We start from the raw sequence: 12,135 nt of genomic DNA on the forward strand, positions 1-12,135 counted from the left end.
ATAATCACCATTGGCTACTCATTTCACCTACACTTAAGCACTAGGTGTAATTAACTCCACCACACGTAGAAATAAGGGCCGTAGAAGCCAGTCTCATGATATAGCATGCGGGACCAGTTTCTCCAAAATTTTCAGGGTGTTAACCAAACATAGACGTGCGCATTCTTGGCGCACGTAATCAGTCGCATTCAAGCTGAATTCATAGTTCTTACGTCATCCGTAAACTACGGCAATACCAGGTCGTCTACATGCAATCTCTTGGACATTCGTGAAATTTGCTGCGGCAGGCAAAACTTCTCGCCAGATTCTGAGCAGTGCGCCATCTTCCGTGACCACGTTGCAAACATAAGAGGACTTCCCAGTATTGCAGCGAAAAACGCGCGAGGGCAAAGCTGTTTTCTTGTCCAGGTTGACTTAGGTTTACAGAGTTGCTGCAGATGACAGCTCAACTGCAAAAGTGACGTTGAAAATTCACGAAAAGTGGACCGCATCTCTGACCTGCTACAAACTTTTAATGTAAAAGGATATATATTGACTAGACCAGACGTAATCGAGGCAACACCTTCGCGTTGTCTAGCGACGCATTCATATTATATGTAGAGCTCACAACTTGTATTTGTGAGTGATATTCTCAACCAGTCAGAGATATTAGAGAAAAATGCTTCCAGTAATGTGAAAAAAATTCACATCTAAGTCATGTATTGATGTTTGTGGGTGTCCACCATCAATGCACTACACCCTAGTCTAACGAACACCCCAGACGTGTCCAGGGGAAATCTCAAGGGATGGGACCATCGGTTAAGGCGACTGACACGTCTCAGATTAAAAGCAAAAACTGACCAAACAATCCCGGCGGAAAATCTCTGGTTCGCCACATGCTGGACAACAAAGTAGTGACTGAAACATGAGGCGGCTTGGTGCAACACATTCAGTTGCCTGGAAACTTCAAAAACGAGATATTCAGCTGTTTTAGGCGAAAAACTAAATTTGTTTACAAATGAGTGTATCTCGCTAAAGTGGTAATTGCCTTAGGCATCTTTCGTACCGTCCTGGATGGGACCACGATACAAGGAGACATTCACCAAGGACCAGGGATCATAACTAACTATACGACGGTGGACGATTTTACATCCATATGGATTGCCTTAATTGACTCTAGACACCATAACGTGCTATTTGCTAAACATATGTGAACGCAGTTATGGCCAAACTATCCTGAAAACTGAAGTCAGACGCTGGGAAACAACGGCGATCGAAGTCCAGTATCGATTCCCCACCCGTTGGGTTGACAAAAGAAAGCTGTTTTTTAACATCGGCCGCACCTTCATCTATACAGTTAGCTCTAAGGAGAAGAAATGGCTAGCGGGGTATCCAAGTTTGGCTCTCGCAAGGAAATATTTGAATCTATTCCAACTGAAATCTCCTTCAAGAAAATGAGGGTTAGTGTGGTTTGGTCGATCTGAACAATCTGTCGTCCCTTCTAAACAGGTCGAAAAACTTTCAGCATAGATATTTCCTTCGAGGTATGGGCAGCGACTGTTAAATAGAGAGGATATGACTGCCAGTCCGTGGCTGCCGCTTCTTTTGACGTTCCAGCTATTCACTTAGACCAAACGTGACTATGACCCTCGCATTACTCGCTCCATTCCGCCACTAGCCCTTGAAATGCCTGGACTTACATAATACACTACTTTGTCAATAACTATGCTTTTTCTGATGGTATTGTCAAATCGTCAACATGAGCACTGGTCATGGATACAAACAGGAGTACTCAAAGATCACCAAGTCAATGACATTAATCTTGAGTGCTTGTGTTTTCGCCATCAGCATAAAAACAGATCAGTTGAGTTGACCGAAGAGCGGTTTTGGGTGGGAAAACCGCGTACGTGAAGGCTACAGAATTATCAGTAGACACACCGTGATAAACCTTGCTTTTCTACGCACTGTTTCAAGAAAACCAGGGGAATATCGCAAAATCTGTCTGGTAAAGTGGGCTGGAAGTGTCATACCACAGGATTACAAGCCTTCCGGTAGTAAATTCTGAAATTTCACCGTTTTCTGGCCTTTTTTACAGTGAAAACCCTAATAGTTGGAGAGTTTGTGGTTTTAGATGCTACTTCTGTGAGTGGTAAACGTCATGTGGTCATAAAGTGCAATAGAACCACAATCGGCTCAGGCTGAGTAACGATCACCTTTTTCCAGCTCTTTTTCAGATGAGTAAAGACACGGATGGTATTTCAACATATATCTACGAAGATATCATGGCTGCTCTTTTGAACTATTTGGTAACACCACCGTCAAGTACACAACAGTGGACATAGGGCGTTGCAAGTACATGCAGAGAATAACTATTTGAGTATGTTTCTCACAGCGGCGAATGCACTAGTCACTAATTCTTCGTTCAAATAATTTGGGGTAAAGATTTTGAAGGAATTCACAAGACGAAGTCAAAATACGATCCATTGAAGAATATTAACGAAGAACATGGCACAACTCAGGTAGGTCTGTCTGGTTTCATCCGGGATACATGATGAGCAAGACGAGCTGTAAATTCAATTAGGTTCTGCTTCAGTTGTGCTAAGAAAGTCGCATATATGAAGAAAGACGGTCAATAAAACAAAGATAGGTCTTAGACGCAATACACTACTCATGCGGTTGTCGAAAACTCTTCGACAGCCCACGAACGGTTTGGCCCTTCGTGGGGTTTATCAGTTAGGTGTTGATATATTTTGGGTCGACATAGTCTGTACTTTTTCTAATCAGGTAAACCCGCGACGGTCATTCTGTCCAAAGACTCCTGGTCCATTGCCACTGTCCTTCACCGCATGGCGTGAATGCACAAATCATTACGTGCTTTCCATCGGTAGCCACGGAGAAATCAACAGCCAGTAGCCTGCGGGCGACTTTCAGTTTTCCCTGTCTCAATGCCTGAGACAAATTTTTACTTACTTATGTTGACGTTACATTTAAGTTGGAGGTTTTCTTGTTCTTTTTATTGTCCATAAGTTTACCCAAATGACTGAAAGGTTTGTGATTTTCTAGAACCAACAGTTTTGACAAAATATTATTCAGAATAATTGGTTTTCACGAGAGACTCAACTGAATCCCTCGTTTATGATATTCTACAACTGAATGTGTTGCACACAGGCCGCCTCATGAGTTGCAAATGAGTGTACTTCTCGAAAACAGTCCAATTTGGGTTCAAGTAGAACATAAGGTTGACGGAAACTCGGGGACTGCGCCTACCTGATGAGCCCCAAGCGGGGCGAAACCGGTCGTGGGCTGTCGAAGAGTTTTCAGCAACCTTGCGAGTAGTTTCCCTTAAGAAAATTCGGAGTGGTTTGCCATCGGCACGGTGCGAAAAGCTTCCACAAAAATACACACCAAATTCGCGGAATCATTTCCAAACTTTTGGACTGCACGGAATTGCACATCTATCCCGCCTACTGTGATGTGCATATAGCTCCTGCTTTTGAGGCCATGGAAAACAGGGTGACCGGGTCGAATGTCGGGGTAGACAAATCGATTTTCCGATTGTTTGAAATGAATGCGGGTATTCGGGTCATTATGCCTGACATGCAGACAGACATCAAAATAGGAGTGATTGTTTGTTCACTTCAGTTTTATCAAAGGTGTGAACAGATGTTTTGTTACTTGTTATATGTAAGCACCGATTTGGCTTCAAAACTTTATTGAACACTGATTTTACCTAGTGTCCTGTTGGTTGATTACTCACATCTGTATGCAGCTACAAATGCATGTTGGAAAACAACAACTGGGCATAGACGAGACTACTCAAAAGATTGCTGAAAACGCTTCGAAAGCTCATGACCTGTTTCTCCCTTATGGAGCTCATCAGATGGGTACAGTCCCTGAGTTTCCGTCAACCTTATGTTCTACTTGCTCCTACAGTGAACATATTGTGATAACTGCACACATTTGCATATCAATTTTGTTTTCATGGGATAATCAGCTGAATATCTCGTTCATGATTTTCTTCAGCTGAATGTTCTGCACAAAGGCTACATGAGGTTGATGGAAACTCGGGGACTGCGTCCAGCTCATGAGGCTGAAAAAGGTGAAACCAATCGCGGGCTGTCGAAGAGTTTCCAGCAATCCTGTGAATAGTTTCCTCATTGAAAAGAGAGACATGTTTGCATGGGGATACATTGCCCTTTTCACTATAACCCAAATTACGAAATCTATCTAAAAAACACAGGTTAGTCCTAGGCAACCTGTAATCAAGGAATTGTTTTTTATCCTGTACCACAGACGGTAAGTGAATAACTGGAACTTGTTCGCACAAAACACTGATTTCAAGAAAGTTGCTTTATCAGTTACCTAACGTGGCAGGGGTGACTTGAATAAACATTCTGTTTATTCTGACGAGCTCCGGAAAATTCAAAATCAACAACTTTGAAACTCCCAGTTCTAGCGTAACTTTAGTCCCCATATCCATACCCACATCGCCTTCCTTCTAGAAAAGTTCGTTCCCAAACCAAACGCAAAATTACATGCCATACGTGCAGACTATTTTCTTACCGAAAGCTTCAAGCATTGATTTCTTCCACACAACGTTCCTAAACACAAATTTTCCACATTCGCATGTACACGCATGTGCAATACACTCTCAAAGTTAACGGCTACTGTAGCCAGCGGACTATCGGTCTACAAACCGGGACCAGTTTATTAAACGATCCCGTTGAATATTCCTGATTGAATTAACAGCCGAAAGACACTGGATAAGCTATGGCGAAGTTTAAGGAGCAACTAATGGGGAATATTTTGTAGTCAAGTGACAGGTTGCGTTAGGTTTACTCCAACAGTTTTTGCAGCCTCAATCTAATTTCAAAGCCATAAGCACGTTAGCGCGAACAATCACGTTCCCATTTTAGACCCAAGATCAAGCTCCAAGTGTTTGTCTGCACTCTTCCAAACATGCATAATGTTGTTACTTTTGGACCTAATTAGCTTAGCTTCCCGTTCTATACACGAAGCAAAGAAATATTAACAACAGGCCTCTAGGAGAACGGAAGGTCCGTGGTTCGCACCCGACCTCCGACTCTCGACTTCCCCTGTCTAGGCTTCGGCAAGCTGGCAGTATCCCAGCGTTTGCGCTTCCTTCAGATGGCATAGTAGCTAAGCACTGAAAGGGTGTTACAGCTGAGCGACTTTTTAGAAGACCATTTCCTGTCAAATAGGTCGATCAATCGTAAGGTTTCTGAAAACTTCTCGGCTGTGATGAAAGCAATCAAAAACGGGTTACCTAAATTCATTTGAGTATCCCGTCAATACCATAAAAGCTCAACTAGTTTTTTCCCAGTTGGACGTGGTGAACGCAGGATGTGATATTTTGAATGAATCCAGTTAAATTGAATTCTGGTCACGTATCACTATATTCCCTGCTACAGTAGCTCATATTAAATATCACGAACTATATTAGAAAAAAAAGACGGCTGTTTAGCCGACAGTGAATTTACAAGCTCGTCTGAAAATCCAAAACAGAGGCATCATCAAATAAAAACCTATTTGGATTGCAGTAATTTCCAGAAAATCGATATGGTTACGAGACACAAACAGAGAACACAATGGCCGAGCTTATTTCGATGGTTGCTAAAATAGTACGAGGAAATTACCAGTTTTTGTGCCACATTCAATAAAGCTGGATGGGATCTGTGGTGAAAAGCCCCTAATTCCTCAACGATCTCTCAATGGATTTCAGTTTGTATGCCGAAAAACTTTCCGCTCAATCCCCCAAATCTATCTACAAGTCACTGCAACTCAAAATTACCTGCAGTCGAGACAAGCCTCAAATCGCTAGAACCGACCGCGGACTTCAGCACAACAGTACCTATCAAAAATTGCCCCAAAATTGTCGCGTTGTCCCAACTTTACTTCAACTAAACTGAATCAACAAGTCCCTTTTCCCGCTGTGTGACCTCAGGCTAAAACAAAATGTCCAGTCGAACTTGCTTCACTAAACGCCAAAGTTCTCAACACAGGCCTTCTCAAGCGCACACTCATGCAAGTACCGAAATTGAGTAGAATGCTGCTCAGTTACCCCTCACACATGGGCCAGTAGCTACACAATGGAGTAAACCATCAAACCCTGGTTACGAGCAAGTTTTTCTCATGGATAGAGACTCTTCGGATGCCTCACCGCACAATTCAGAACGAACCTTCTCTCGCCCATAACCTCAGCGGGCTGATTTTGAGAAGTCCTAAACTTCTGGAGAGCAATCCTTGAGAATGTTGTCGGTGTAAGATTTGGATATGGATCGGTTTTGTTGACATGTCCATGTTTGATCGGAAATTACATTCTACACGGAAAAGGTTCTGTTGCGTTTGCATTGGGCGGGTCTTCCAGGGTTGTGCCAAATGCATTTGACTCTGAGTGTACTGAGCCTCCCAGCTTACTCAACTTCTGGGGCTGAACTGTAGAGTACAGCTTTGAGAAATAGCTGAGGGGAAATTTACCATCATGGATAGGAGGTGGGGTGGCTACTCACTGTATGCAATCGTTAAAACTGAAAGTCGTGTGTTTCATTTCTAGTCGCATGTATGTTGGACTTGATCGATGCTTGATGCGGTTCATTGGGTGTTCTTATTCACATCGGTGATTCGAAATTCGCGATAATTCACCACGGTCAGTGTGCTCGTTGGTGACCAGTGAATAAGTAATGGGCGACACCGCAAGACCTCTCTCTCGTAGTATTGATTTTAATGAACTTGGATCGACTTCGTGATGTGCAAGCCCCGCAGTGTTGGTTCGTCTTTTTTGGAGAAAAAATTCACCTAAACAAAAGTACACGTAATTTCTTCCAGAAACACTGTGTATACTGTAACTGGTCGATTTGAAAATAAATACAACTCGAAAATCTCATCTCTCAAATTGTGTATGAGCCTGAATTAATAATACTGGAATGCTTATGGAAGCCTTATGATAATCAGACCACATGCGTTACCTCAAGGTCAACAAACCCAGCACTTACCCATTAATCAGTTGTAATTTTGCGTCATATGTTGCGGGAAGATTGCCCGCAGTAATTTGAAATGGTTAGCCGCAAACAGCCCACAAGTAGGGCCAGACAATGAATGAGGTTGTGGCTATTTGCCGCTTGTTTGACCAATATCCTATTGGACAGTGATGCAGACAGTCATTTGAAAATTTCCCGCTAGCGTTTTAACTCTGACAGGCACACATGCTCGAGCAAGTCCTGCCGTGCCATGGGGCACGTGACGAGGCAAGAGAAATAAATGGACAACGGCGACGACGACGTGTGTGGGCGTTGTACCGGGTGGACATGAACGTGATTGGTTAACGATTTTAGGGTCAATACGGCATAACTGGCGTATCTGTCCAGGGCAAATGGAAACAGCTCTATTCGACCAGCGGGGTTTGTATCCAACGCATACGGGTATTGTAAACAAACGCCGTGTTGTTAGTGCGATCCTGAAGCCGCGACGGACAAAAGTAAAGGGAAGCAACAAACGGTAGCATATGATTGTGGTTTAGTTACCATGACATTTAACAGACACTGATGCATCATCAGCCATGACAAGAGGGGAAGGGTGTTGAAATTCGCCACTAACAGATCGTTTTGCATATCTAATTTCATTTGAAGAATTTTTCGAATAGAGATGCAGTACGGCTTATGTTTGTCGTGAAAAGTTACGGTGAGTGTCAACTACGCGCCTCGTTTTGCAGCTAATTTGTGACCACTTTACGTTCTACTGATCAAGTAAGAGGGAATACAATCAAATGTAAGACTAACTACACTGCTTAACCTTTACCGTATGAGGACGCAAGTTCTCGCACCTTTTGCAATACAGGAGGACCTCTCAACAACGAATCTCCCAACAAGGGACGCTGTAAACTTAGATATATTTGTTAAGTGTATTTGTTAACGTCAGGATTAGGACCGCCTCACTGAACCAGGGAAGGGATATAAAACAAAGATCGATGGGGTCGGTAAACTCATAGAAAAGGAATGACGGATTGTTGAAGAGCACAGTTTTGTCCAGTTCTTCCAGCCTTTCTTTCCAGCTCGTGGATTTGTAGGTGAGCGTGTTCAGGCGGCTGACACGCTGCCACGATATCGTATTTTGAGCATATGTTGCGAAAACAAATCACCATGTGGGAACCAATCACCAGGATACGCGGAATTTCTCGAATTGCCGCAAAAAAATGAAAAAGCGACTGAATAAATGACAGAAAATTATGGCTTGTAGAAAAATCACGGGCTGTTGAAGTTTTAGAGATAATCTTGAAGGTTGTGAAAAGCTTAATGGAGTTTCGACGTAATCTTCATGAGAAATCTGCGCTCAAAATGGTTGTTTTTCCAAATACTGCTTTAATCTCCGTGTGTCCTAAAGTCAATCCACCTAAATAAACTCAGTCATCGAAATACACTCACTTGTATACCAGTTTGGTTGTGACGGGATACTCAACTGGAACCCAGATGAATCTTTCGTTTATGATGTGCTGGATCAGACCACTTCATGCTTCATTTGGCACGATGTTCGAGATATCTTATGTTGCTGTTTGTGTGCTTTCGTGTGAATCAGCAAGTCTGCGACGAGGGATCACGGGTATACAGGGAGGGGCTAGTGGCAAATTGAAAATACTGCAGTAAAAGTACATGTGTAAGGTTTACATTACAGTTAACTTAACGAGATTCATCTTTCAACAGCTTGTACCACACAACAGAAATCTAAATTCATCCGTATATACACAGCTGTGGAAAGCTATGAAAAGCCGCACTGTTCCTCTAGTCTGGTTCCTTTAGTCTTTGTCACATAAACCCGTTGGTTCAAACAATTACCTGAGTTGTATTCACACATTTTTTGCTTACTATGTGCTTGGCGACACAGCGTAATACTATATCCTCTCCCATTCGCCAGTGAAGTTGCATTCGAGGTTTGTCCCCATTTACACTCGCCTTGTTATATTTAGCAGCGTGTAATCTTCGTTCACAAGTAGCCTACTGACGTTACTATCGACTTCGTGATCGGATCCGTTTTGACTAGGCGTTAACCGAAGTCTTTTTGCACCTACAAAGGAGGGAAAAACAGTGCAAGAAAAACAGCGGAGGAAAACAGCCATAGCGCTACGTCGACGTATAATAGCAATTCATGAGGATTCAAACAGTTTCTACACGGTAATCTTTAACCAATGCCAAGTTCCATGTTAGATCCTTTTGGCTCGGAAAATCAGAGCAGTTGAACGCAGTCCAAACATATTTCCCTGCATGTATTTACACAAATACTGGCGAATTTTACTTACTCACTTACCTTCCCCTCCCCCGCTTCCAACTGCAAAAAGAGACCGTTAATTTAAAGTCTCAATTGCTCTACTTGATTCATCGGGAGTCATCTCATCCAATAAGACCCATCTAATAACCAGGTCCTCTGGGTGTTCGTTATATCTGCCGATTCGTGAATCTGTGGTATCTTCTGCTGGCCCGTTCCAGTGCCTAGTGCCGGAGAAAAAAGGCTCACAGAAGGGAACACAACCGCTATACTCCGAACAAACGAGTGAGAGAGCGTGAGTGCGTGCGAATGCAAGAGCAAAAGTTACAGCGGCCCCACGCTATTTAAAGGAAACTTTCTGACATTGATCCAGGCTGTTTGATAGGCGTTAATAAACACCCATCAACATCGATCGTGTCTCTATGAAAAGCCTGAACGCTGATCCCATTCGGTCGTGCTTCTGTGGCGTGCAAGGACACTCATCAGGTTTTGCTGAATTGATTGAATGGTTGACTGGCCTGGATGCTTGCCGGCTTTCCTGTTGAGTTTTTGGTGGAGCAGTAGGTTCCGGGCGTTCTGAGGTTGCTTTCAGGAATCGGATCTTCCTGATAGTGTTGTACTCCAGTTCGCCCGCCCCCCACTCCCACTGACAGTATATGTCGCTTTCTTTTCCACTATTTTTATCAATAGGGTGTACAGTGTTAGTTGCCAGACAAGATATTTCGTCTGTGCGGGTGAAACTGACCTCCAAATGTGCGATCTGATAACTCTTGAATTTTTGGAGAGAGGGAAAAACAAACTACTTAGAAAGTTGCGTTTACTGGATAGAGTAGTAGTCACATCCACAAGAAAGAGCCTTAGGGCCTCCCAACTGTTCACTAAGTTCTAGCGATGCGTCGTCAAAACAAAATTATGTAGGATAAGAACCAGTACGATGGACCCTTACTCGCCGATGTCTGCTTTGTGTTCAGATACTCATCGGCTCCAATCCATGGAATAAAATTTTTTTGGCAAATGCTTGGCAAACGTTTTTTCCATTGACATAAATAGGCATGTTGCACGAATGAGTTTGATAGCTCTAGGTTGCCATAAACTTTGCTAAGTGGCATTTGCACAGTATAGAATCTTCTTTCACCTACTGACTAGATAAATTCCTTGACCTTGTTTCGAAACTTATTTTGCCTTGCCAAGCAGATTTTTCAGCGAATTTAGTTTTCCTTATTTCAGATGTCTGATGCTGGACATGACTCGTAACTAAATTGGTTTTGTTAGTCGCTATCGAAATGCTTTCAGCAACCTTGTGAGTAGTGTATTGTGTCCATACTGTGTCTCGCGATATCTCGAATATCGTGCCAACTGAAAGATGATGTGATCTTGTGCAGCACATTCAAATGCTCAAAAAAAAACATTGCAAACGAGAGACTCATCTGGATTTCAGGTGTGCCTCCCGTGCAGACCAAACTGATGTGTAAATGAGTGTATTTATCGATACTTGAGTTCACTTAGCTTCCCGGCTACCCAGACAGTGATGGACTCATCTGATAGAGCCCTTGAGGTACAAAAGGATTCACTGAATAAGTCAGTAAGACAACCATAGTTCAGCTATCTATACTAAAGTGCTTTAGGTGCGTTATAAAATCACACTGGACTAGATGTAACCATGGTCTAATTGTTTTCGGGTGAAGCGAGTACAAACGAACAGATGGATCTGTTTCCACTGAGCAACGGCAGTGAGTACACGTAATCATGAAGGAGGGTGTATATATGGGAATATAAATTTCAATGATTAAGTCGGAATAACTGATCTCAGAGCTACGTAAAATGGGGTTCCTCCGAAGAATTGCTGATTCACAAGAATAGACTGTTCTGTCAACTGTTACGCACGACGGTAGAAGATAAGCTTGCAAGACGTGCACCAAACCCGTCTTAAAGACGAAAGTCTAATCTAGCGCCCCACATGAAGAGGACGGCATCAAGGTCGTAAGAACATGAGCGGAATCGAACCTCAGTTTATATGCAGTGCAGACTTCTCGACATATTATACTGTGACACGAGGCGCAACCGTAGAAAGTCCTTCTGCTTTCTACACAACCAACAAACTGGATGTCAGCACTGTCCTCAGCTAAACTAGATTGGTGGTGTAGTCTCCAGGGGAGTGCAAAGTCTGCTTAACAACATGTTCAGAGACAGCCAACAGAGCATTTCAAGCCCCTACCCGCTTCACACCATACTGATTCATAAATCATTATAGAGTCCAGCACTACTGAGAATTGCACTTAAAGCTTGCTGTGTGAATTGCGTTTGCTGGCAACTTCTCATAAGGTTGATCAGTTCAAGAGGAATATCTCTCTCGGGAATATGTGCTTTCTGAGTGCACCCAGCGAGCCAACCAGATACAAGAGAGTGAGACCACGACACAACTCTGATTACCAGGTGGCCAATGAAATCACGTGAAGACTACCTGGGGGCCAACCAATCACTTTAGAGATATCAGATGCTGTTTCCGAACTATAGAAGCACATGTAGGAGAGGAGGAATTTACCAACTCAATCCCGCACCTAAAATGTCCTCTCGATTGGTAATGAAACGTTTGCAATCCAACTACCAAGCCCAGTGAACATACCAACAACCAAATATCATGGCATTCACGATGTTTCTAAACAATTCGACAGCCGACGGCCAGTTTCATCCCTCTCGGAGACTCATTGGGTAAATCAGTCTCCGGACTTTCGTCAACTTTCTTTTTCACTGGAAACCTGATCGTACGAATTTGACGGGATACCTTCATCTGCCAATTAATTTGGTTTTAACAGAATGCAACGTAACGTTGCATTGAGGGAGCTTAACTCTTCTGTCTAACGATAGCACTCTACTGGTAGTTTT

The 12,135-nt window shown here is 43.0% G+C and overlaps 1 protein-coding gene across 1 annotated transcript in view; it reads right to left on the bottom strand.

Moving 5' to 3' along the window:
- The window catches only part of T265_00542 (hypothetical protein), a gene marked incomplete at both ends in the record, with an annotated part of 42,116 nt that extends 34,901 nt beyond the window's left edge, over positions 1-7,215 (bottom strand). Inside the window, one exon of the mRNA XM_009164346.1 lies at positions 6,993-7,215. Within this exon, the coding sequence (XP_009162610.1) occupies positions 6,993-6,996 (4 nt within the window). The remainder of the gene's footprint in view (positions 1-6,992) is intronic.
- Positions 7,216-12,135: the final 4,920 nt, after the last annotated feature.

This window comes from Opisthorchis viverrini (assembly GCF_000715545.1).
Source record: "Opisthorchis viverrini unplaced genomic scaffold opera_v5_5, whole genome shotgun sequence".
Classification (NCBI taxonomy): domain Eukaryota; kingdom Metazoa; phylum Platyhelminthes; class Trematoda; order Opisthorchiida; family Opisthorchiidae; genus Opisthorchis; species Opisthorchis viverrini.